This window comes from Lucilia cuprina, chromosome 6, assembly GCF_022045245.1.
Source record: "Lucilia cuprina isolate Lc7/37 chromosome 6, ASM2204524v1, whole genome shotgun sequence".
Classification (NCBI taxonomy): Eukaryota; Metazoa; Arthropoda; class Insecta; order Diptera; family Calliphoridae; genus Lucilia; species Lucilia cuprina.
The window spans coordinates 49,391,225-49,419,124 of record NC_060954.1 but is presented as its reverse complement, the minus strand read 5'-3'; the positions used below and the strand labels follow the sequence as shown (position 1 = coordinate 49,419,124).

The window sequence follows — 27,900 nt, the reverse complement described above, 5'->3', positions numbered from 1 at the left end:
GTTAGAAGACATAAAGAGCTTTCATTTGATGTACATTGAAAAAAATAATCCAATAAATGACATAGATATATTGAATCAAAAACTTTACTCAATATTTCTGTAAAATATCTTGCCACTTATTACATAGGAACTCGAAATATATACCTATATGATTAAAACTTCACATTGTAGATACATATTACAAACGGAATGAGAAAAAGTCTGCGATTTTTCACTTAAATAATCAGGCAGCCTTAAATAACACCCTGTACAAAGAATTTAATGTGGCATCTCTTTATTACTGTAGACTTTTGTTTCTTTCCAGAAATATTTCCAATAGAAAAACAACAAAAACAACTTGACGAAACCAATTAATTCGCTTCGAAATTTTTCTCATAAATTCGATGATTATTGAGTGAAATTATGTCAGTTTCCTAGTGAGCATTGAGGCAAACACAAATATCTGAGAAAAAAGACTCTTATAAAACTTGAAAAAGTTAAAAAAAAAGTTCTATTAACAAAAAGTAACAATTTAAAAAAAACCTTTTTTTAGTTAAACATTCATTTATTTCTGATTCTTTGTGTGTTTTAAATTGCAACCATTAAGTATAAAAATGCCATCAAATATGAATAATAAACTGTAAGTAAAAAAAGTGCATAAGAAAAGAAAAAAAATACAAAGTGAAAAAAATCGATTTTGCAGTGGTGTTAATTTTGATGATGAAAAAAGAAGAAGAAATAGTAAAACGGGAAATCTAAAAAAAAAACCCGTTTTATAAAAAAGATGGCAAATTTTTTTTATTGTAATGGTTAAAAAAAGTAGTTTTTGTTGTAATATGGTTTGTAAAAAAATATGATTGGTGGTGAAAATGTATAACAAAAAAAAATCATGGAAAATTAAAAAAATAACTAATAAAATGGTGGTGGTAATTATAATTAGCTGTAAAAAAACAAACTAATCATTAAAAAGTATATTAACTATAAAAAAAATTTAAACATAAACCTTGTTCATGCAACATTGAGTTTACATTTTTGCATTGTAATTCTTAAACGCAATAAATAACCTCATTAATAACACAAAACGTACGAATATTCCGTGTACCCCACACCGTGTTGTAGCTCGGTTTCGGGTACCCAAAGATCGTAAGTGAAACAAAAAAATTAAATTTTCAAAAAAATTTATTAAAAAAAAATTTTTGTTTTTCTGATAAAATTTATTTTGAAATTTAATTTTTTTTTAATTGCTTTATGTTTCTTTGTTGAATTCTTATCGTTAGTTACCTATTTATTTTTTTTATTTATAAATATTTTTATTTTCAGCCATTTTATGTTTTTACCGAGTTGTTTTTTTTTAATTTCGTCATTAACGAAGGTTTCGTTCAGTTGGAAAGTTGTTCTCTTTATCTTTGAGTCATTTTCCTATGCTCTCTCTTTGTTTTTATTTATTTATTTTTTCTTATCATTGGCAATTACTTCATTTGCTATTTTTTTTTTTTTGATTTTTATAGTTTTTTTTTTAAATATTAAATGTTTTATTAAGATTTAGATTCTAAAGTTAATTGAAGTATATTTTATAACATTGTTGTTTTTAGAATGAAATTCTAATAGGATTTTTTCAACAATTAACAACAGTGTCGTCAATTAATATCTGGCAGAAAAATCGCTTGAAAAACAAAGAATCTAAATACACCCTTCTAGACTAAAGACTTGACTATATACTAGATTACAGACTAGACTATAGACTAGATTATAGACTATACTATGGACTAGACTATATACTAGATTATAGACTAGACTGTAGAGTAAACTATAGACTAGACTGTATAGTAGACTATAGACTAGACTATTGAGTAGACTATAGAGTAGACTATATACTAGACTAGACTATAGAGTAGACTATAAATATATAGACTAGACTATAGTGTAGACTATAGACTAGACTATAGTGTAGACTATAGACTAGACTATAGTGTAGACTATAGACTAGACTATAGTGTAGACTATAGAGTATAATATAGACTAGAATAAAGACTAGACTATAGACTAGATTATTGACTATAGACTAGACTATAGTGTATATTATAGACAATAGTGTAGATAATAGACTAGACTATAGTGTAGACTATAGACTATAGTGTAGACTATAGACTAGACTATAGTGTAGACTATAGACTATAGTGTAGACTATAGACTAGACTATAGTGTAGACTATAGACTAGACTATAGTGTAGACTATAGACTAGACTATAGTGTAGACTATAGTGTAGACTATAGAGTAGACTATAGTGTAGACTATAGAGTAGACTATAGACTAGACTATAGAGTAGACTATAGAGTAGAATATAGACTAGAATAAAGACTAGACTATAGACTAGATTATTGACTATAGACTAGATTAAAGACAAGACTATATATTTATTATTATATTGTTATAAGTTAGAAAAGATGCTGAAAATTATCCATTAGGAAACATTTATGAACTCTACGAGATTTTGCCCATCTTGCCTCTAGCCCTTCCTTACATTCCTGAATAGAATGGTAGTATCTTTCGATGATTATCCTAATGTAAACAACTACTACTTAGAATTTGGCTGACAGTATAGTCCCAAAGGTTAATACTCTACATGAGAATATTAATCAGCTGATCAGTGGAGCTTAAATTAAAATGGTAACAATACTTTCTTTGATGTTTTTGCACTAAATAAAACACATTTACTATAATTATGTACATATGAAAATACTGATCTTGTTTTTAAACCATAAAAAATAACACCATAAACTGAGTATGTATACGTATTTGTATACATTAAAACTGGCGATCTAGTTATTCAGGTAATTACACTACGTCCCAATATTGCTGTTTTCTCTGTGGGATGCAAAATAAAAAAAAATAACTTATAAACGATTATGAGTTACATAATCCCATAAAAATTAGAAAACTTGCAGGCACTAAGATTAATTTTCGTAAAAAATAAGCTACGCAGAATTAAAGTATCGAATCTGACTCGTAACTGAATCAGGGGATGTATTTATCATTTAGAATTTGGAGGTATCTTACCAGAAGTTTTAATAACCCCAAATTTATGCAGTTAAAATAGCACGAAGTGAATTTTAGTTTTAAATTTTTGAATGTCTTTAGAAAGCCCTTAATAACTGTTGTTTTAACATCTTTGTATTTCTATTTTAGGCCTCAGTGTAAACACCTACTACCACACTAAAATATAGTGAACGTGACTTGATAAATGTATGTTTGTTTGTTTATTTGTTTTTATTTCGCTCTCTTTCCATTTGTTTTTATTGTCATACACAACAATATATGTATAGCGTATTTCCTTTAAAGACTTGAAGTTGTTGTTGTTTTGGTTTTAGTTGTTTGTGAACGTAGTATAACGGTTTTTATATTATTATCTCTTTTGCTTACACTGCAAATATCATAATGCAGTCGTAATTGTTTAACTTGTTTTTCTTTTTTTATTACGATAAGAAGAATAATATATATTAGTTGTTTAACTTCCAATTTCTGGAAAAATATAGTAAGTACTTAGTTACAAAATAGTATTAATAAAAAATCTTCGAGATTTGCTTTCTTTTTTTCACTTGTTTCTAATAAGATTTTAGATTTGTTTTTGTAATTATTAACTCTAGTCTAATTATTCGTTTTAGTTTAGAGATGAGATAACGATTATGACCAAAACGACTTTAGTTGGGGAGGGTATTATGTATTTTTTGCTATTGTTTATAATACATACAAATTCAGAAATACTTTATGAGTCGATTAAGATGTATCCGTTCGTTGGTCCATGTAAACTTTGTATTTTAAGATAATTTGATGAAATTCAGCTAATACTCTTTTCTTCACCGAGGCAAACATTAACATTAAATATGGTTGAAATCGTTTCATTATTTCACGTAGCCTCCATACAATCCTATATTAACAGTTAACTTTGTTAGTATTGCCAACTTTTTACTCAAAAATATAAACATTGAACAGCTGTTTTTTGCAAACAATACTTTTGTAAAATGGAAAATTTCGGAAAAATGTTAAATAAACTAAAGAAATCAGAAAATTGCAATCATTATTTTATTGTTTTTGTTAATTATGTTGTCTCACTTATAACTTGAGTTTAATTGGCCAATTACACTCAATTAAACTAAGATAATAAGTAACTTTACTGATAACTGAAAAACACAAAACATATTTTAAACCCGGTTTAACCAAAGAATGAAGATTATCTTTATCAGAAAAACTCGCCCTTAGTTGACAAAAACGTCCCAGAAAGAATAACAATCCAACTTTTTTGTTGGTTGGTATAGAACCAATGTGGTTATCATGAAGTTACTCGATATTTCTTTATTATACTTTAAAATGACAAAAATGTTAAAACTAGTGTCAATGAATTTGTTTCTAGAAGATTCTTTCCAAAGAAATTGTTTTAAAACAAATGGCTAACAACATTAGCTGAACGTTTCCACGACAATTGGATTGGATTGTCAATTCAGCAACAGCTGTATCTACCTTAAGTTTTTTCCCCAGTGAAGAACATCAGTTACAGCCAAACTGTTACAACAACCTTAGTTATATGAATACTATTCAATTCCCTTTAGCTATCCTTTTAGAATACGGTAGTTTTGACGAAACTCTCGAATTTTACCTAGAAACTGTTACAGCACCATTATAGAATTAAAGTTTAACATTAGATTTCTCGAAATCTCTTTAAAAGTCTCAATAATACTCAAACAATGTCTACATTTCTACTTCTATGATTGATATACAATGTTGTTGTAACAGCTCGACTGTGGCCGATAGTTCTTTCCTGGGGAGAAAAACTTTCGGTTGAAACAGCTGTCGCTGGGTTGACCATCTTTGGCCGAGTATGACACGGGTCGTTCCGGAGCGAAGATCCAATTGTCGTGGGAACGATTGATATACAATAATTGCAAAAGGTTCTGTTTATACTCGTTCTAGAACAAGTTATTTTTAGAACTACTTTACATGGTCTTGAACTAATATATATTGTATATTGTCTAAACAAATTGTTCCTCGACATTTTTACAAAATAAGAGTTTTAGAAGTAATAGTAACCTTACTGATTCAATTTACATTTATTCTAGAACTACATGTACGTATTTTTTTTTTACAAATTCTTAATTTTTTTTTCTAAGATTTTTCATTTGACATTGTTTTAATTTGTTTGTCATTTTAAAGTGGTTATTTCGTTATTTTAATGATAACACAAAACTTGCATATATTTTTTTTCTCTTGAAAAATGTGTGTACAGATTTACAATAAATGTCTGAATAACTGAATCACATGATAAATATATAAACAAGTACATACATATGCACATATACAGAGATATATACAAATATTTATTGATGCTGCCAGTGTGCTGTGCGCTGCCCCTATTATCAAAGTATATCTTTATGTGTGTTTGTTTGTTTGTTTTTTGTTTCTTCTATATTTCGTTTATAAAAACTTGTGGAAATTTCCATTAAAACAATAAGTGCATTTTATGCATTACATACATACAAACATTTTAAGTTATATTGAAAATGTTATAGAACAATTACATATAACATATTTACATATGTAGGGCTTTATAATATAAACATTAATTATTGTTTGAGCAATTAGTAAAGAACTTATAAAAGGGTGATTCAATAGGCGTGTAATTTTAGTTATATTTTTATAATTGTTGCAATATAAAACAAAATTGCATAATAAAATATCAGCTTTTGTGTTAACACCTTATAGAACAGATACACAATTTATTCATATCTTATCTTTCTGCCTAGAATTTAACAAAAAAAACTGTACTTGCGATAATTTTATTTGTTTTCACTGATTAACATCTTTTTAAACAGTTTTTTGTTGTTGTTAAAGAATATACTAAGTTATCTCAAATTTTTTTATTAGATTGTTGAAAAATTTACCACTATTTGCGTTTTAAATTTGTTTACTTTTTAAAAGAAAAAAATTTAATTTCTGTAACTATTTAAATAAAAATATAGAATTAAAATGTTTTATTTTTTAGATTTCAATAAATTTTCAAACTTAGGTTTGAATTTAAATTAGAATTTTCGCCAATACTTTAGAAATTAAATAAATACTTGAAAATTTTATAAATATTTTTAAAATATTAAATTTTTAATACAAAAACATTCTATTTTGCTCTTAATTTTAAACTAAGGGGTTTATTTTATATTATTTTTTAAACTAAGGGGTCTATGCTTATACGCATACCTGGACATAGTAATTGTCAGGGAAACATGTATAGCTGCCGAACTGGTCAGAAATGTTGTGATGAAAGGGGAAGATGAAATTGACTCTTACAAACTGTAAGTCACTGCTTCAGACTGAACTATATGAAATGGTTCTAATCAGTGAAACCACCTGTCATAATTCGAGATCAAGTTGGCATCTATACGATGATCCCAGGTCAAGCTTACTATAAGCCTTTGGCAGGGACTATGTAAGAATGCTGGTATCAGTCAAACTTTACTATTGACATTCACGCAATCAGGAGAATGGGTCTCGAATATAACAACTACTTTAGAAGTTGTAATAATGAGAGGGAAGAGGAAACAGTACCTCAACTTCTTTGTTATTGCCCATCATACAATGAAAGCTTACTATTAAGCTTTTGCAGGGAACATATAAAAATGCTGATATCAGTTATAACGGGACTCTGTACTATTGACATTCACGCAAGCAGAAGAATGGGTCTCGAATATAACGACTACTGTAGGAGTTAATAAGATGAAAGAGGAAACAATATCATAACTTCTCTGATATTGATCATTATACAATGAAAGCAGAAATCAGTGTTTCGGACTTGCTGCTCTTTCTTGGCTGCCCTTCTTACTTAGGGCGAGTTTTTCTGATAAAGATAATCTTCCTTCTTTGGTAAAACCTTGTTTAATATATGTTCCGTGTTTTTCAGTTATCAGTAAATTAACTTATTATCTTAGTTTAACTGAGTGTAATTGGCCAATTAAACTCAAGTTATAAGTGAGAAAACACAATTAACAAAAACAATAAAACAATGATTTCGGAAGAATAAAAACATAATATTTTAAGTAAATTCCAAATTTCTGAATTGTTTTGTTTCATTAATTATTGTCTTAAATGTTTATTTAACATTTTTTCTAAAATTTACCATTTTACAAAAGTATTGTTTGCAAAAAACAGCTGTTTATTGTTTATGTTTTTGAGTGAAAACTTGGCAATACTAACAAAGTAAATCTAAAACTGAAAAACACAATTATCGGTTAAAGTCCGCCTAAATTTGTTACGAGTTTAATCTAACAGCAAGTTAACCCTAGTTTAACTGATGAGTAAGAAACCCGCCCTTAGTTGTCTACAGATTTTCAAATTTCGATTCAAATCGGCAGGTTTTAATCTGAAAGTAGAGAGTAATCGACTATTAGGGTAACACAACGGGACCGCAACTATGTAGGTGGTCCCATGTGTCCCACTCATGATTGATTGAGTGGCTGCTCTTCCCCTATCGTCAATAGAAGTGAAAATTTTGTTCCCTTGAAATTTTCCTTTCCCTCGAAGGGAAAATTGCTATTGTGAACAATTCATTCACAATAGTTATTTTGTATGCAACAGCTGTTGAATGTTTACAAAATTCCATCAACAAATTTCACAACAGGTGAATTTTTTTTCACAACAAAAAAGTTAGTGAACGAAAAAAGTGAAAAGGGATTGATGATTGTCTAAAGCTTTTGCAATTTTTTCAAACATAAGTTCGAATTTTCAAAAATATTCTTTAAAGTTTTCAAATTCTTAAACTAGATTGAAAATACAACAAAATTTTAAAATTACTTCCAAAATTTTAATGTTAAAATTTGAAAAATGTTTGAAAACATTCTTAAATTTAATTAAAATTTTATTTTTTAATTAATAAACTATTTTAACAACTTTAAGCATTTTTCAAAAGTAAATAAGAATCCTCGTGATCTAAAGAATTTTTTACATTACACATTCCATTTCGAATACAAAACGCTAGAATGCAAATAAATTTACAAATTGCAATATTTATAAAAATTTATGAAATAAAAAAAAGTCGCAACAGTCATCAGAAATTGAAATGTAAATTGTGTAATTTTTTTTTTCTTAATTTTTTCAATTAAAAAAATACTAAATTATTTATAACAGCATTCATTCATTTAAACATGTGTATGTATGTAGATAGAAAAAGTAAACAAATGATAATTTTATAGTTGAATTAAATTGAATACAAATCAATTTAAAAATAAACACTATTTGCTGACTTAAGTTTGTGCTTTTTTTATTCATACAATATTTATTTCTACTGATAAACTATTTATTATTATTATTAATGTTAATTGATTTTTATTAACTTTTTTCCTAAATGGTTATTGGTTAAGTGATGTTTCACGAAAAAAAACTAAATTTTAACATTTTAGCAAATGAACCATAAAAAATCACGTGATGATGATTAAATTAGTATTTTTTTTTTATATTTAAGCATGAAATTCTTTATGTCTAATGATCATTAGTGATAGGAAAAATAAAATACAAATTGTTTAAAATTATTAAACTATTACTTAACACAATTCTGTTAAAAGATTATTCAACATATAAAACTGTCTGAAAATTTTATATTTTTAATAATTTTTTTTTTTTGAACATCACAATTTTAATTATTCAAAATTTTGAGTGAAATAATCTCTTATCTTTAAAAAATATTTCTTTCTTTAAAAAACCCTAAAACAAAAGCTAAATAATTAAATTCCTTATAAAGTAATTCTAATAATTTTGCAATATTTTTATGTATCACCTTGGAAGTGTTTATGATTCATTTATAAGTTTAAATTTTCTATTTATATATACATATATATTTCTTCTTATTTATTTTGCTAACACGTGAGTAGTAACAAAATATAGAAATTTTATTTCAATTTCAAATTCTGTGCGTCATATTTCATAAGCAGTTTTTTTTGCTTGTGTTTTTTTTTAACCAAATTCTACTAAAATTGATTTGTTTATCAGTTTAAGAGAGAGTATATATTTCTATAAATATATTTAATAATAACAACAAGCATTTACTTTTAAACAAATGTTAAAAAGGTATTTGGGTCTCTAAGGCATTTTGCATTTTTGTTGAAGATATAACTAGACTTTGCAATTCTCTAAATTTGCTAATGTGGTTTCTCTTTCCGTTTGTTTTAAAAGTAAATTCATTTAATATATTTTTGCTGCATGTATGTTTTGTATACCATACACTACTTTAGTGGGAAAGGTATATTGGGTTTGTGCTGATGTTTGTAACGCATAATAATATTGGTTCTCATTTTAAAGTATACCAATCGGTTCGAAATCATTTTCTGAGTCGATTAAGCTAAGTCCGTCCGTCCATGTAAACCTTGTAATCAAACTACAGGTCATCATTTTGAAGATAATTCGGTAAATGATCTTCTATTGTCCCAGGGACGAAGCCTATTAAAAATGGTTAAGATCGAACTATTATTTCATCTAGCCCTCATACAACTGAACCCCTAATAGGGCTTGTAAATCTTGTAATCAAATTAAAGGTCACAATTTTGGAGATAATTCAATGAAATTTGGCACATGATCTTCTATGGTACCGTAGATGAAGCCTATTGAAAATCAGCCCATTATATCACTTAGAACCTATACAACTGGGTCCGGCTTTTAAGTTCATAATTCTGTTAAATATACTAGTATGTCGATAAAAAAACTACAAAACCAAGTTCTATACTTGATGATCCTTATTTGACCATTGCCCCTATAAAAAGCACCTTTCAATGCACGTTTAGTGTCCACAGTTTTGTCCCACAATAGATGACCTAAGTATATCTGAGGCAAGGTACAATTGAACTATTGTTTTATTATGAAAACTCAATCACTTTTTACTTTTTGTAAAAGGTGTAGGGTATTATATGCTGGGCCTCGCCCGACTATAATTCCTTACTTGTTATTATATACACTAAAATATATATGCTAACAGTTTGTTTTTGTTTATTATTATTCTTTTTTTAGTTGTTGTTGTCAGACCACTAATTTATAAATCGATAAACAAAATTTTTTTTTGTTTTTTAATGTATATATTGCGTTTTAGACAACTTTTTGAGATACATAACTAAAAATATACAACTTTTTTATATTTTTTTTGTTATTCATTAATGTTTGATACTAAAATATTTAAGAATAAATAACAAATTATTAAACATTTTGACACACGTGTGTGTTTTATATAGGGCATGTGATTGAGCGATAACAACAGATATTTTCTAATTTTATAAAAATTTAACAAAATTTGAAATTTAAACAAAAAAAACTTTAAAATGTCACTACGTGCATTTTTAAAATGCAATTTTTTTTTTGTAATTTTCTTCAAATGCATTTATTTTTGAAATATTTTATTATTTATTGAATAAATGCGCATTTTATATTATTCTTATGATTATAACAATAGAATAATATAAATAATTACATACTTATAAATTGACATAAAAGTCTACCAAGAAATAGGCATTTTCGAAAATTTGTTACAGAATTGTAAAGAATTTTGTTAAAAATTATTACAATCTTTCAAAACTTTGAAGTTGTATTCGAAAAATCTTTGAATTGTGAGAAATTTTTTTAAAATTTAATATTAAATTCTAAGTTAATGGTTAGGCGAACAGTGTGAACTTGTATTTATACATATCTCTGGGGTCCATCATTTTGATCATTTTCTGACATCCGTGAAGAAAATACAGTTTTTACGTATTAGTACACTTTGACCTAGTTATCCAAATCAGCTTTCAAAACAGTTTATTTATAGATAGATAGATAGATAGATAGATAGATAAATAGGTAGATAAATAGGTAGATAGATAGATAGATAGATGGATAGATAGATAGATAGATAGATAGATAGATAGATAGATAGATAGATAGATAGATAGATAGACAGACAGATATATAGATAGATAAATAGATAGATAGATAACTTCTGAATAAATATTCTTAAATATAAGTCTTTTTTAACATCTTTATCTTATTAGTTGTGCCTTAGGTTAGGTTAGGTTAGGTTAGGTAAGAAGGGCAGCCATTCAATCAAGGATGAGTGGCTCACATGGGTCCACCTGATTGCGCGGTCCCGTTGGTAGTCGTAGGGGTACGCTTGACTATTACCCTCTACTTCCAGATTTAAACCAACCGGTTTGATTCACATAGTTTAGGATATTCTTCAGGCATAATCCAGATAGCTCATCCAGATAAGATAAAGCAGCAAGGCCAAAACATTGTTCTCTGCTTTCATTGAAAGATGGGCAATAGCAGAGAAGGTGAGGTATTGTTTCCTCTTCTTCCTCATTATTACAACTCCTACAGTAATCGTTATATTCGAGACCCATTCTTCTGGCATGATTACCAATAGTACAGTGTCCCGTTATAACTGATATCAGCATTCTAATCTGTTCCCTGCGAAAGCTTAATAGCAAGCTTGACCTGGGAGCGTCATATAGAGGCCAAATTGACCTCGAATTGAGACAAGTGGTTTCACTGAACCATCTGATTTGAGCCATTTCATATAGTTCGTTCTGAACCAGTAACTTACAGTTAGTAAGAGAGATACCAGTAAATGCGTTGATTTCACCTTCCCCTCTCCTCGCACCATTTCTGGCAAGTTCGTCAGCTATACAGTTTCCCTGACAATTACTATGTCCAGGGACCCATATTAGCGTTATCCTAGAATGTCTCGCTATCTCGTTCAAAGATACCCGGCATTCTTCGGTTAACCGAGATGTCGTTAAGACACCTGCTAGATTTTTAATCGCAGCTTTGCTGTCGTATATATACATATATCACCCGATATTTAATAATACCTCAGCCAGTTTGCGACTCGCTTTATAGCGGAAATCTCTGCCAGTAAAAAAATGCAATAATTAGGTAGCCTAAAAGAGGATTTGATAGTTGTGCCTTGTTTTGTACTTTTGTTTAGGACGGTCAATGACGTAGAAAGCGATTGGCATCATCTTTCTCGTCATAACAGCTTTTGCAGAAGTCGTTCCATTGAAGCTTCAATCTTCTTACATGAAGCCGATGGACATTTAACATTCATGTTAGCTTACGTAGTTAAGCTCTCGAAAGATTTAACAAGATTTAGTTCTACATGCTCAAAAAGCCTGTCTCAAGTCAAGTGTTATGTCGACAAAACAGTCCGTCTATTCCCTTGCTAATAAAATAGTAAAGTTCTATTAGACCTGGTTCATTGAAGATTCAATCTTCTAACATGAGGCCAATGGACAGTTAACACTCATGTTAGGTTCCGTAGTTAAGCTCTCGAAAGATTTAACAAGATTTAGTTCTACATGCTCAAAAAGCCTGTCTCAAGTCAAGTGTTATATCGACAAAGCATTTCGTCTCTTCCCTTGCTAATAAAATAGTATAGTTCTATTAGATCTGGTTCACACTAGGAAACTTTTTTTGGGAAACTTTTGATTTTTGTGTGTGAGAAAAAGAGAAAGAAATATCAACCATCTCTTTCTCTCACACACAAAATCAAAAGTTTCTCAATGTTTTGTCATCTCCTTAAGTATTAAACGCTATACAAGGAACAAGTTTGATCTTCTTCCTTTTGCGATATATCTCCAACGTAAAATTGATTTAGTTTTTTTGTTCCATGTATTGTTTTAATTAACATCTTGTATGGAAATACTCTTTTAAAATTAAATCAAAAACAAAATTTGCATCCTGAAAATAGGTTCTGTTTGTATTAAAATAATATAATAATGACAATTTTTATACAACATTTTCTTATATTAGTTTGCCAACTGCGTCGTTTTATTTTCTCGAATGTGTAATAAGTATAAATTATGTGTTTAAAAATAAAATAAGCCTATTTCGGTCGGTCGTTAGCTGTAGGCTATTTTAATTATTATTGCATTAAACACATGAATATTGATTATTTAATATTGACAATTCTATCCTTTTTCTTGACTAGCTTTAATTGTACTATAATTAGTTTAAGTTATTAGGTATTTATTACATTAAAAGAGGGTTTTTTTTTTAAATGAGATAATTGTTTTTCTTCTCTAACTAATACTTGTTGAAGAAGATAGAAAAGTGTAAACGAAAATTACACAATAATGTAATGTTTATATGTAGATGTGTGGGTATTTTTCCTTTTTGTTTTCTATTTTACTCTTTATTGCCATATCTAAAGCCTAAATTTTTCTATTGTCATCATTAACATCATTATCATCTTAAAAACAAAACACGAACAAGTTCGTTATTATCCACCAACCAGCTAGACAGCCAGCCAGCCACCTTTACCCACTTGTCTGTCTGTCTATCAGCTCATTTATTAGTATTGTTGTTCTCTTATAAAAATCATTGTCTAAAACATTTTCAGTTTAGTCTTTAATCGGACGCAGTTCTTTTAACGTCTTCTTTATCTTTTGTTTTTAATTAAAACAAATAATAAAAAAAACTAAATTTTAAAAAAATAAGAATTAACATTCTTGTTTTGTTAAAAAAAAAACTCGATGTCTAAAATTTCAATAAATATTTTTAAATTTAATTTAAAATTGAAATAAATGTGAAATTGTTTGTTAACATTCTTATTAATTTTATTTAAACTCAAAGCAACGAAACTGTGATATTTTTTCTAATCTTACAAATTAGTTTAATATTTTGTAAATAAGTAACGTGATTTTGTGTTTAATTTAAAGTTTAAAAGAAAAAATAGAAACTTAAGTTTACTGTGTAATTTTCTACTGTTTCTTCACTTTTAACAATGGCTTCTGCTGCAACTGATAACTGTGATAATAGAAATAGGTATAATCGATAACATATATGGAAATTTTTAAGGATGTTCAAATTTGTTTTACATAAACAAGTTCTAGAATGAATGCAAACAGAATCACTTTAATTACATGATTTTAAAACTTGTTCTCTAGATCAAAATTGTTGTGCTTCTAAATTACTCGTTCTGTAGAATATTCTTGTGATTCTAAAGAACTTCTAAAGAATTTATTCTTTGTCACTACCTAGCAAAAAAAGAACTTCCAAAGAAGCGAAAAAGAAGTAGAATTTACTTCATGGAAGTACTGAAAAATACCTGAAGAAGTTATGATTTTAACTCAGGTTTGTCATAGTTTGTCATCTGAAGTCATTCTCAGGAAGTTATTTTTATGTTTTTTTTGGAAGTTATTAGGAAGCGAAATTGTAGTATTAAAGAATACAACTAATTTGACTTAAATAATATTAACATACATAAATAAATTACACGCATTTATTAATTTACTCGAAAATAAAATGGATTTTTAAACAAAATTGAATTCTTTTCGCTTCTTTGGAAGTCAATAAATATCATTTCCACATAAGATAAACAAATTCACTTAGTGCTACTTTTGAAGTGCTAATAAATGTTATTCTTTTGAAAGTACTTCGCTTTATTTTTGCTTGGAATAGTTTCAAAACATCTTCATTTAAAATATAATTAAAAAAATTTAAACAAGTTCAAATCTCTGGAAAAAAAATTGGAATATATTCGATAAAAACTAGTTCTAGAATTACTACAAAGAAAGAAAAACATTAGATTCTTGTTGTTGTAACAGCTCGACTGTGGCCGATAGTTCTTTTCTGGGGAAAAAACTTTCAGTTGATACAGCTGTCGCTGGGTTGACAATCTTTGACCGAGTATGACTCGGGTCGTTCCGGAGCGAAGATCCAATTGTCGTGGGATTAGATTCTTAATTAACTTCTGCTTTTACTTTTAAAACTCGCTCTATGGAACACGTTGCAGAGATTTTAAAGTACAACTAAGGAGTTTTAAAATAACCAGTTCTTTGATCCTTTTTATACATTTTGGTATTATTTGAAACAAATGACTTTTTGTTTCACCTCTAGATCCTAAATTGCCAATAAGATTTCTAATTGCAATTGAGACAATTGTCATTCTATCAACTCTTTCTTAAATTAGATCCAAATTTTACAATTTAAAACAAAAATCAGGGAAAACTAGTTTCCAGGGTGAATCAACTCAAACAAAATTCATTGATGAATGAACTTTGAAGTTACTTAACTGTTCATTTAAAGAGTATTGCTTCCACAGAACCACTTATGAAGGCGACAATACCGACCATTTGTTTTAAAACTGTAAAACTAATAAAATTAGTCTTTCACCAACTCTTTCTTAAATTGGATCTAAACATTCAGTTTAAACCAAAAATCCGTGAGAACTAGTTTTCATGTTGACTCAACTCAAACAAAACTCATTGATGAATGAATTATGTTGTTCCTAAACTGTTCATTTAAAGAGTTACACTTCCCCAGAACCACTTAAGAAGGAGACAATATCGAATAGAAATCAATAGTTTTAAAACCAAAGAAAATCGAATATAAATGTTGTAAAACTAATAAAATTTGTCATTCACCAACTCTTTCTTAAATTGGATCTAAACTTAACAATTTTAAAACAAAAATCCGTGAAAACTAGTTTCCAGGGTCACTCAACTCAAATGAAATTCATTGTTGTAATTCACTTACTATTCATTTAAAGAGTATTGCTTCCACAGAACCACTTAAGAAGGTGACAATATCAAACAGAAATCATTAGTTTAAAACCAAAGAAAATCGAATATAAACATATTGCGAAACTAATAAACTTTTTCGATAGTAGAAATCTTTCATTGATATATGAGCTAAGTAATTCACTAAATATTCATTTAAAGAGTATCGCTTCCAAAACTAATAAAATTTTTCGAGAGTAGAAATCTTTCTGTGGAACTTAATGAGAATTCTTTAAAATCTATGCGTTATAGAACTACTTGTTGTAAAACTAATAAAATTTGTCCTGAGTGGAACACTTTCTGCGGAAGTTTTTGAGAATTCTTCAAAAATTTCAGTTTTCCAAGTTTTTTTTCGAATCATTTTTATATCAATTTATCTGTTTATTATTTCTTTTGACATCTTCTACCGGTTTATTATAGTATTTTAAAATAATTAGAATTTTCTTCTAAATATATTCCTTCAGTTATCAGTATATTTTATTTTGATAGATAACATACACACCCAAAGATTTTTATTACACAAAATTTTTAAGAAAATTTTCCACTTGTTGTTTTTGTTTTATAACTCAAAAAAAAAAATGTGTAAAGCTAAAAATATTGAAATTGAAATGCAAAATAAAAAAAAACCAAACCAAAAAATTGTGCCAAGTGCGCAAAAATTTTCAATGATTTAATTTTTGTTTTGTATTTTTTTTTAAGAATTATTTTGCTATAGTAAACATAAAAATAAAAATAAATTAAGATCATTCAAAATAAATGACGATATTTATTATTGTTTTTATTCAGACGTCATACAATGGTGTTAAATTTTACTCGCAAAATAAATAAATTGTAAAAAATTTAAAAAGAATTTAATTGAAGAACATGAATTGCAATACTGGAAGTTAAATATGTAGTTGTTTAATAATAATTAAAAAAAAAAAACATCTATTGTTTTTAATTGTTTTCTTTATTAAGTAATTTATTTTATTTATTATTTCATTGAACCTCTTAATGATAGTTTTTTATTTTTCAATTAAGCGAATATATAAATAAAGAGAGCTGTCCGTCGACAGTCCAGATAAAACAATTTAATACTGTCATGGAATTGCTCTCTTTGTATGATATTCGATAAGCCTCAATTGTACTAACTTTTAAGCACAAACTTTTCTAGACTCTCTCCCCTGCATTTTAAAGGGGTTTATTAACTAATATTTATTTTATTTACTTTTTTGTTAAATGTTCTTGTCCTTTTTGTTTTTAATTATTTTTTTTTTTAAATTTGCTTTAATTTCAAAATAATTTTTTTTATCGAATAACGAAATAAAGAGAGCTATCTGTCGACAGTCTAGTTATTAAATGACAACAAGACATTTTATTACTGTCATGGAATTGCTCTCTTTGTATAGTATTCGAATATCGACAAACTAACCTTTAATGTTATCTTTAATTAAATGTCATTTTTGTACGTTTTTTGTCCATTTAAATAAAATTTTTTTCCAGAACTATTTTTGTAATTTTGCGATCCTCAAAAAATACTATATCATTTTATCTCAATATTCTTGAAAATAACTTTATAACCAATTGCTATGAAATTAGGTATCAAATAGAATCGACTAGGAATCTACGATAACTAGGAATAAGGTCCCCATAATAACTCACTAAGGTCGAGTTTTTCTGATAAAGATAATCTTCATTCTTTGGTTAAACCTGGTTTAATATATGTTTCGTGTTTTTCAGTTATCAGTAAAGTTACTTATTATCTTAGTTTAACTGAGTGTAATTGGCCAATTAAATTCAAGTTATAAGTGAGAAACCACAATTAACAAAAACAATAAAACCATGATTTCGGAAGAACAAAAACTTAATATTTTAAGTAAATTGCAATTTTCTGATTTGTTTTGTTTTATTTATTATTATTATTCTTTTAAATGTTTATTTAACATTTTTCCAAAATTTTCCATTTAACAAAAGTATTATTTGCAAAAAACAGCTGTTCATTGTTTATGTTTTTGAGTGAAAAGTTGGCAATACTAACAAAATTAACAGAGCTTAAATCTAAAACTGAAAAACACAATCATCGGTTAAAGTCAGCCTTAATTTGTTCCGAATTTAATCTAACAGCAAGTTAAGCCTAGTTTAACTGAGGAGTAAGAAACCCGCCCTAAATATTTAACTGTTAAACCGATCTCTATTGCTTTGAGATTTAAAACTTTAAGTGATCTACAGTTGGACTTAGTTCTTCTTCTCCTCTTACTTTTTTATTCTTTTGTACTTAATACTTTCCATAAAATAATCTACAATATATCCTACTAGGGGTCTCCAAATGCTGTTGTACCCTGTGCTACATTTTCCTTCTAAAGACGGCTTCAAAATTTGTCAAAATTTTGTGTAGAAGCCATCACGCATTGGGAAAGAATATCGTTGATTTTATTCGCCGCAACTGTATTCTATAAATGCGTCGCCGTTAATTATTTTCAGTCGGCTTGGTTGTCTGTAATGTTGTGCTGACAAAACATGTCAATAAAAATGCAAAAAAGTACATTGATTAAAAATGCTAAAATCTTAAATTTAAATGGAAAATAGTTTTTTTTCCAAAAAATACTTAATGATCTGTATTCCATTGGTAGTTCCCACAGGTGGTAAAATAATCTAACATTTGAAACTCATTAAATATTTTTCACTACATAAAATTTCCAAAAATAATGATAAAAACTTTTTTTTTAAATTCAGTAGTTCACTTCATCATGGTTTTATTAATTGCTACTACAAATAGTAACATTATGGTACACAACTTATAATATAGAGAAAAAAACTTCAAAATCTTTGAGGGACTTATAAAAATTAAATTACTTAAAAGAAAAATATTTTGTTTAAATATGTGTTTCCAAGAAAGTATGATATTTCCCTGGAAACATAATAGAGGTCTAATATTTATAAACCACCACGACCACGACCGCCGGTAGGACCACCTTGCCAAGCACCACGTCCACCACCGGGAGCACCTGGTGGACCACCGCGTCCACCACCAGGGGGACCACCTCTGCCACGACCTCGGGCTAAAAATTTTAAAGAAAAATTTAATACTCAACTTAAAATTTATGCAATTATAACTAAAATACCTTGCGCTCGTAATATAGCAGCTTTGCCTCTACCCGAGGTACCACCCAGTCCCTTGCCCGTTTGTTTCTTAAACATGGGTGCATTTTTCAACATGTCCGGCAGTATAAGAAAACGTATTTTCGATCCCCGTATATAAACATTTTCCAAATTTGCCGTGCGTCCATCACGATAAGTTACCGATATTTGTGTCATTTGGCAATTCATATTGTCTTCAGCTTCAATTAATTTTCCACGATAAACTTCACCGGTTATAGTTTCACATGTTATAATATGACCTTCTGCCTCGTGCAGCACTTTAATGGGTACACCAATAGACATTTTTTTATTTTATATTTCTATAATTTTATATTTTAATTATTTTTTTATATTTTTTGGCAAATTGTTTTATTTTTAATGTGCTTTTGCTTGAGAAAACGATTACAGACGTACGGCTTTTTTCTTCTTCTATCATTGACAGTTGTGCGGCGCCATGTTTTTGCTGAATAAATGCTTGACGTCGTTGGTGTGTGATTGTCAAGCATAAGCTAAAACCATATACAGTGTTGTATTTTATAGAAAACTTATGATTGAATGACGTTTTTATTTTTTTTTAATAATTTCAAATGTATTTTGTTTTTTTTAAAATCTTATCTTGATAATTTACACAGATTTATTTGTTTATTATATAACTATTTAGAAAATAACTGTCATACTTTTTTTATATGATTATAGTTACAACAACTATTATGTTGTTTGTTTAAGATATTTTTTGTCTTGAGATAATTCTGTCATAATTTATTACGATAAAATATTTTTGTATAAGTTATAAGTAAAGTTATAAAGCAAATTAAATATTACTTGTTTAAACAACAGTCAAGGAAGGCATGTTTATTGTAGAAAAAGTAAACATTTTGATTTTTAAGATTATCTTTTTTTCAATTTGGTCTTCTTTAATAAACCAGTGATTATTTTTATACTTTATAACAACTGTAACTTTTAAAACTTTATATGTTGATAAAACTAAAAAAAAATTAACTTATAGGGTGCTAATTAGGGTTCTATAGTTGAAACGAAAAGTCGACTTTTCGACTTTTTGCATTTAGTTAAAAGTCGACTTTTCGACTTTTTGCATTTAGTTAAAAGTCGACTTTTCGACTTTTTTCATTTAATTAAAAGTCGATTTTTCGACTTTTAATATATTATAAATAGTAGACTTTTTCCGACTTTTTTCGACATTTCGACTTTTTCCGACTTTTCGACTTTTTCCGACTATTTTCGACGTTTTCCGATTTTTCGACTTCGACATTTTCCGACTTTTTTAGACTTTTTCGACTATTTTTGACTTTTTCCGACAATTTTCGACTTTTTCCAATTTTTTCGACTTCTTTCGACTTTGTCCGACATTTTTCGACTTTTTCCGACTATTTTCGACTTTTTCCGATTTTTTTCTACTTCTTTCGAATTTTCGACTTCAACATTTTCCGACTTTTCGACTTTTTGCGACTATTTTCGACTTTTTCCAATTTTTTTCGACTTGTTTCGACTTTTTCCGAATTTTTTCGACTTTTTCCGACTTGTCTACTTTTCGACTCTTCTACTTTTTGACTTTTTTCGACTTTTCGACTTTTATTTACAAAGTCGACTTTTCGACTTTTTTCAAAGACGATAGTCGAGTTATCGACTTTTTTGGAAAAAATAGTCGACTTTTTTCGAAAAAAAACCTTATTGTTCGATTATTCGAAAGTCGATTTATAGAACCCTAGTGCTAATTGTTTACAAATCTGTGATGTAATATATTATTTCCAATATTAGAATATTATTAAACAATTAAAAGCAAATTACTATAATTTTATATAAACATTGTATATCTTTTACATATTACAAACATAATTTACCACCACCACTTACAACAAACCGTTAAACAACACCATCAAATTACACAAACTGCAAAACGGTCGACTTTTTTATATTTCTTTCAAATTTTTTGTAAAATTGTTGTTTAATATTAATTTTTTTCTTTTTAAATCTATATTTCAATAGCGACCCAATGTTTAGTAGTAGTAGTAGAAGAGAGTTTACGGAGTCCGTTCTCGGTGCTACTTGTGCTGAGAATAAGTTACGTACTATTTCTACCTCTTCTTGCGCTACCAACATGTCGACTGAGTCCTACTGTATCTCTCTCGGCGTAGGGCCTCTGTGGTGGTCCTGATGTCCCTACCCACCACAGAACAGATCACGATAGGGCGTCACTCTTAACAGGTAAAATAATAACACAAATTAAAAGAAAAATATAAATATTAAAATTACATTTGCTTTAATTTTGCTTACAGGTTACACTCGTAAATCTTCGGTTGATTCAGCTGGTGGCAGCAGCTGCTTATTCGACAGAAGCAATAGTGCTAGCAGCAGCAGCGGCTCTAGCAGTCCTGGCTCTTCGGCTTCGTCTGAATGTTCTGACTCGGATGTACAATCCTTGTATTCGGACGATGATTGTCAAGAGGTAGTCAGACAGATCTTGCAACACGATCATCCCATTCGTATTGTTGTCAAGTTACATGTAACTGAGAATAAATTTACCAAATGGGAATCGGTCTTGAATCCAACCAATAACATCTTGTACGTAGCCATGCCCGAAAAATTGGCATCGGAAAATTCGAAGGACACTTTGATTTCCCTGTTGGAGTTTGCTGAAGATAAACTGGAAGTGGATGCTGTCGTTATGTGCGTGCGTAAAAATCGTACTGATCGTGTCCGTCTTTTGGAGAGCTTCTTGCTTATGGGCTTTGAACCGTTGTCGAGAAAGGCACCCGAAGCACCACCAGCCGCTGAAAAAGATGTCGAGAATTTCTTCCTTATCTATCGTATTGAGGAATAAGTTGACATAACTAAAACCTAAAAAAACTAAACGTTAATATTTTATGCAATAACCAACTAACAATAATCAACATCTTAAACATTGTTTTTAAGTTTTTTTTTAATAAAAACAAAATAAGAAACCTTATAAAATTGTTTGGAGGCCAGTAAAATTTCTATTATAAAATAACAACTCACTCCTAAATTAACTAAAGTGTTCAAAATTGCATAATCATATTATAAATTTCCTTATGTCAACTTTCAACTCAATAATGGATGATAACAATTTTTATCTACCGAAGAAATATCGTAATCACTGTTAAGAGCAAATATCGTAAAAAAATGTCGTATTTAATCAGAAATAAAAATGAATAAAAAATATTAAAAAAAAATTTAAAAATCTTTAAAAAAACGTAAAAAAAAATTTAAAAATAAAAAAAAACAAAAAAAAATGTATTAGTTTTTAGTAATCAATATTATATCTTTGTAACAAACACATATACACTTGCTTTCTTATTATTTGCAAATCATATATTTAAAATTCCAAATTTAATTTTTTTTGTTAAATGTCTGTTTTCTTTTTTTGTTTTATTTAATTATTTGTCAAACAATAAATTTTGTTTAATAATGTCAAATTTAAATACCGCATTAATTATTCATTGCTATAACAATTTTTTTAAAAAAGTTTAGTTTCAGTTTTTGTTTAAATAAATTTATTTGCAAACAATTTATATTAATAATTTTTAAGCATCATATTAACATATTCATATATATTATATACTTTAACAGCATTTTATATCTCAAAAAAAAAAAAAAAATCCGTTAAGCATTCAATTTTTCTTTTTTTTCAAATTTTCTCACTTTTATTATAATCAATAAAATAGTTCCGGCTTACCGTAGAAAAAAAAAACAAAATATTATGTTTATTATTTTATTACGTTTTTTTGTCAGAAACTTATTTTAGTTTAGCTTGGTTTTGGTCTTAAAAAACACACAGAAATATTTAAAGCACTTTCTTCTTTCTAATTGAAATACAAATAAATATTTACTCACCAATAATGTGTTAGTGGTTTTATTTTGAAAACGTTTCAATTGGATATAAAGCATGAAATTTTAAATTAACTTTCGAAAAAAATAAAAAACATGAATTCTTTAACTATTTAAAATAATCTTTTTTTTTTTGCTTATATACTGTATTTTTATTTCTTATTATGCCTACACATTTTTTAAGTGTATTTTAGTTTAAAAAATCGTTATTAATAATATTTTAAACGATCTGGCAGCATTAAAGAAAATATCAAGCATTTGCTTGACCATAGTATTCAGCATAGTGTAATAACGCCTTAAATTTAATTGACAAAGTTCATACCCGTCATTGCTCAACGCCGTTGTTCAAATTGTGCGACACAGAACTCTCTGGCATAAACGTAAACATTCAAGTTAATCTATTATTGTTCTGTGATAATTTCTAAATATTTTAAAAATGGTAATAATTCTTATTAAATTACTTAAACCAATTTAAACTATAGCATTTAAATTAAAGTGCTTTCACTTGTGCCTCAAGTAACAAAGATTTGTTTCATTATTTTTTAGTCGGTAACATTACACACCGATGTGGGTGATATTAAAATTGAACTTTTTTGCGAAGATTGTCCCAAGGCATGTGAAAATTTCTTAGCCCTATGCGCCAGTGATTATTATAATGGTTGTGCATTTATACGCAACATTAAGGGATTCATTGTTCAAACCGGTGATCCCACAAATACGGGTAAAAATGGTCATTCTATATGGGGTCGTAAGTTCGAAGATGAATTTAAGGAAAATCTAAAAGTATGTATACTGTTTTATTACAAAAAGAATTATATATGATAAATTTTATGTTTATATTTTAAGCACACTGATCGCGGCATGTTATCAATGGCAAATAATGGACCGAATGCCAATGCTAGTCAGTTTTTTATCACCTATGCTGCTCAGCCAAATTTAGATTTGAAATATACATTATTCGGTCGTGTTATAGATGGTTTCGATGCTTTGGATGAATTAGAAAAATTGCCAGTTAATCCGAAAACCTATCGTCCACATGTGGAAAAGAAAATTAATGGTGTTACAATACATGCAAATCCTATAGCGGGATGATTTTTAATTATAGTGCTTTTAAGATTAGTTGAATAATTATGTATATTAAATTTTTTTACAAAAATAAATGTCGAAGAAAAACGGTACAAAAATATCTCTTATTAGTTAAATCTTTCCCTTTAATTACCGTTTTTTAATAAAATCTTTGATTACGACTTAAAAATAGAACAACAGATTAGTCTATAGTATTGACTAAATAACAGTCTATAGTCTCGACTAATGATTAGTCTATAGTTTCGACTATAGATTAACCTATGGTCTCTACTATATATTAGCCTATAGTCTTGACTATAGATTTGTTTATAGTCTCGACTAAAGATTAGTCTATAGTCTCGTCTAAAGATTAGTCTGTAATATCGACTATAGATTTGTTTATAGTCTCGACTAGAGATTAGTCTATAATCTCGAATAGAGATTAGTCTATAGTCTCGACTATAGATTAGTCAATAGTCTCGACTAGAGATTAGTCTATAGTCTCGATTATAGATTAGTCTATAGTCTAGACTATACATTAGTCTGTAGTTTCGACTATAGATTAGTCTGTAGTTTCGACTATAGAGCAGACTAGAGATTAGTCTATAGTCTCGACTATAGAGCAGTGTATAGTCACGTCTATACACTGATTAGTCTATAGTCTCGACTATAGATTAGTCTATACATTTATCTATAGTTGAGACTATAGACCAATCTATAGTTGAGACTGTAGACCAATCAATAGTCGAGACTATAGACCAATCAATAGTCGAGACTATAGACCAATCTATAGTCGACACTATAGACTAATCTATAGTAGAGACTAGACTATTCTATAGTAGAGACTATAGACTAATCTCTAGTAGAGACTATAGATAAATGTATAGACTAATCTATAGTCTCCATTATAGATTAGTCAATAGTCTCGACTATAGATTAGTCTGTTGTCTCGACTATAGAGCAGACTAGAGATTAGTCTATAGTCTCGACTATAGAGCAGTGTAAGTCACGACTAGAGATAAGTCTATAGTCTCGACTAGAGATTAGTCTATACATTTATCTATAGTCTCTACTAAAGATTAGTCCATAGTATCTGCTATAGATTAGTCTATAGTCTCGACTATAGATTAGTCTATAGTCTCGACTATAGATTGGTCTATAGTCTCGACTATAGGTTGGTCTATAGTCTCGACTATAGATTAGTCTATAGTCTCGACTATAGATTAGTCTATAGTCTCGACTATAGATTGGTCTATAGTCTCGACTATAGGTTGGTCTATAGTCTCGACTATAGATTAGTCTAGAGTCTCGACTATAGATTGGTCTATAGTCTCGACTATAGATTAGTCTATAGTCTCGACTATAGATTGGTCTATAGTCTCGACTATAGGTTGGTCTATAGTCTCGACTATAGATTGGTCTATAGTCTCGACTATAAATTGGTCTATAGTCTCGACTATAGATTGGTCTATAGTCTCGACTATAGATTGGTCTACAGTCTCGACTATAGATTGGTCTATAGTCTCGACTATTGATTGGTCTATAGTCTCGACTATAGATTGGTCTATAGTCTCGACTATAGATTGGTCTACAGTCTCGACTATAGATTGGTCTATAGTCTCGACTATTGATTGGTCTATAGTCTCGACTATAGATTGGTCTATAGTCTCGACTATAGATTGGTCAATAGTCTCGACTATAGATTGGTCTATAGTCTCGACTATAGATTGGTCTATAGTCTCGACTATAGATTTTTCTCTAGTCTCGACTATAGATTGGTCTATAGTCTCGACTATAGATTGGTCTATAGTCTCGACTATAGATTGGTCTATAGTCTCGACTATAGATTGGTCTATAGTCTCGACTATAGATTGGTCTGTAGTCTCGACTATAGATTGGTCTATAGTCTCGACTATAGATTGGTATATAGTCTCGACTATAGATTAGTCTATAGTCTTGACTATACATTAGTCTATAATATCCACTATAGATTAGTCTATAGTCTAGACTACAGATTAGATTAGTATAGTCTCAAAAATAATCTCAACCAATAGTATAAAAGTACAAATCTACTTAATTCCCATAACAACTAAAAACCTTTTTCAAATAAAACCTAATTTTGTTAATAATATGAGTTTGTTTTATGTTTTATTTAAAAATTCTTAAATTACTAAATTTTTAACTAACTAAAAAAACAGTATTGTAATTTTGATATGAGAAATTTTCAATGAAACGAACAAAAGAAAAAAAAAAAACTAAAATATATATTAAAATAAAACTAAATATTGAAAAATTATTTGTTTTTTTTTAAATTAAGTTTTACAAATAAAATTGCATTGCATTTGAAGAAAATAATTTCATAGTTTCATAATTTCATGTTAAACTTTAAGATACAAATGTATAAACTTTAATTTGATGTTAGAAATTAAAAAAAAGACTACACTTCACACTCACAATTGAAATGAAAAAAAGATATTAAACAAATTTGTTTTCTTTGTACAAAAAAAACTTAAATAATAACGATGATATGAAATCTATTTGTTGATAGTTTTAATTAACAATTAAACTTAACCTAATATTGCTAACAATAATAAAAAAGAAAATAGATCGCTTTAATAAACATAAAAAATTACATAAAAAATATCAAAATTAAAATATGAAAACAAATGCTCAAAACTCTAATTTGATGTCGCAGGTAATTTTAGCGCTAATAATACACAATAATAATATTAACACTAAAAACACAAAACACTCTATGTAACTGAAAAATATAAAACTAAAGAAAACAAAAATATAAAAACAACTTTAAAATAAAGTTAACTAATTATATATAAAACATCATTTAGCTGCTGAGGTGGAGGTACCATTAGCTATGGATTTCTTAGGTGGATGGTCTTTCATATGCTGCTCAAACATAGAGCGAATATCAGCTAATGCTTTACAAATGTTATCGGCAAAACGATGAACATCCTAGAATACAAATAAAGAAAACAAATTAAAAAAATAAAACTTATGTAAAAGCTCCTGGTTATACTTACAGTTGTATCACAAGATTTCTTAGCTGATATATGGAAGAATATCAAATTCTCTCCGGCAATAATATATGATACACCATAACCATCATCAGCAACTGGACCAAAACCACCACCCGAACTGATACAGTTGGGATGTTTTTTCAAATCCATTTTTGGCGTTTGACCATGAGGTGTTTGACTAGTTGATAAACGCCATGGTTCACTTAAAACTTCATTTAGGAAGGGTGAATCTACTTCCAAATATTTGGAAACTACATATAAACAGAATAGATGACGATCAATACCACGGCCACACATAGCATCTTGATAGCCCAATTGATGGCGATCACAGGCCTTTTTCAATAACTCAACACGTTCATCAATCTGTTTAAGATATAATAAACATTTTAAGTAAAAGATTTCATTATTATTTTTGTTGTTTTGAATTTTTTTGTAATACCGTTGAGTTTTTATTCTCCATAGCCTTAACCCAGGCCGAAGATTCAATAGTGCAGGGGCGAACAGTTTCTGTACGACCTTCACGGAAGAGACGTGTCATTGAAGCCTCATAGGTCAAAGAGAAACGTCCAGCGTCACGATAGTACGCCAACTGTAATGCCATTTGTATAAAAGCATCAGGTGAAAGGCGACATTTCTTCATGAATCCTTTGCCATATTGATTGTGTACCAAAATTCTGAGATCAATGTCCTAAAGAAAAGGGAAACATATATTTGTTATAAAAGAAAACTTGCTAAGAAGAATCTTTAAATTTCACTTACATTAATAAGTTTATTAGCATCCATTACGGCTTCTTCGATTTGTGTTATACATGGTTCCAATTGCCAATTAAGACGTATTGGCGAGGGTGGTTGAAATTCGGGTGTTCCCTTAGTATTGCCATTTTCATCATATCTGTATAGAGGTAGGAATGGTTAGGAAAAGTTTTCGTTATTAATTTGTTAATTTTCAAAATAAAAAATAATTCCTGCACCGTTATTTACTATAACAAAGCGGCGGATGATAAGTAGCATGTAAGATATATGAAAAAAAAGATGATAAGAAAATGACAGCTTGTGCTATTATCTATCTATCTATCTATCTATCTATCTATCTATCTATCTATCTATCTATCTATCTATCTATCTATCTATCTATCTATCTATCTATCTTTCTATCTATCTATCTATCTATTTATCTATTTATCTATTTATCTATTTATCTATCTATCTATCTATCTATCTATCTATCTATCTATCTATCTATCTATCTATCTATCTATCTATCTATCTATCTATCTATCTA

General features: G+C 28.4%; 4 protein-coding genes across 6 annotated transcripts in view; 2 read left to right on the top strand and 2 right to left on the bottom strand.

Moving 5' to 3' along the window:
• The first annotated feature begins 388 nt into the window (after positions 1 to 388).
• Positions 389 to 21,897, top strand: LOC111680057 (ornithine decarboxylase antizyme). Its single transcript, XM_023441669.2, is given in 4 exon segments — positions 389 to 619; positions 20,659 to 20,824; positions 20,826 to 20,877; positions 20,949 to 21,897. Coding segments are annotated over 4 exon segments (789 nt in total). The 5' UTR covers positions 389 to 593; the 3' UTR covers positions 21,494 to 21,897.
• Positions 18,242 to 19,087, bottom strand: LOC111680058 (small nuclear ribonucleoprotein Sm D3). Its single transcript, XM_023441670.2, has 2 exons — positions 18,639 to 19,087; positions 18,242 to 18,575 (listed from the first exon to the last, which is right to left on the bottom strand). Exons 1-2 carry the CDS (start codon positions 18,955 to 18,957, stop codon positions 18,451 to 18,453), a joined length of 444 nt encoding a protein of 147 aa, XP_023297438.1. The 5' UTR covers positions 18,958 to 19,087; the 3' UTR covers positions 18,242 to 18,450.
• An 849-nt stretch (positions 21,898 to 22,746) lies between the features above and the next one.
• On the top strand, positions 22,747 to 23,966 carry LOC111680056 (peptidyl-prolyl cis-trans isomerase-like 3). The gene is made up of 3 exons (XM_023441668.2): positions 22,747 to 22,957; positions 23,065 to 23,301; positions 23,365 to 23,966. The coding sequence occupies exons 1-3, from the start codon at positions 22,955 to 22,957 to the stop codon at positions 23,608 to 23,610; spliced, it is 486 nt and encodes a 161-aa protein (XP_023297436.1). The 5' UTR covers positions 22,747 to 22,954; the 3' UTR covers positions 23,611 to 23,966.
• A 1,746-nt stretch (positions 23,967 to 25,712) lies between these two features.
• LOC111680063 (carnitine O-palmitoyltransferase 1, liver isoform) overlaps positions 25,713 to 27,900 on the bottom strand; it is a 26,804-nt gene continuing 24,616 nt past the window's right edge. For all 3 annotated transcript variants that reach the window (XM_023441682.2, XM_023441681.2, XM_023441683.2), the window contains exons 7-10: positions 27,378 to 27,510; positions 27,058 to 27,306; positions 26,622 to 26,981; positions 25,713 to 26,553 (exon numbers count right to left, since the gene is read on the bottom strand). In XM_023441682.2, the coding sequence (XP_023297450.2) occupies positions 26,422 to 26,553; positions 26,622 to 26,981; positions 27,058 to 27,306; positions 27,378 to 27,510 (874 nt within the window). In that variant the 3' untranslated portion in view covers positions 25,713 to 26,421. The remainder of the gene's footprint in view (positions 26,554 to 26,621; positions 26,982 to 27,057; positions 27,307 to 27,377; positions 27,511 to 27,900) is intronic.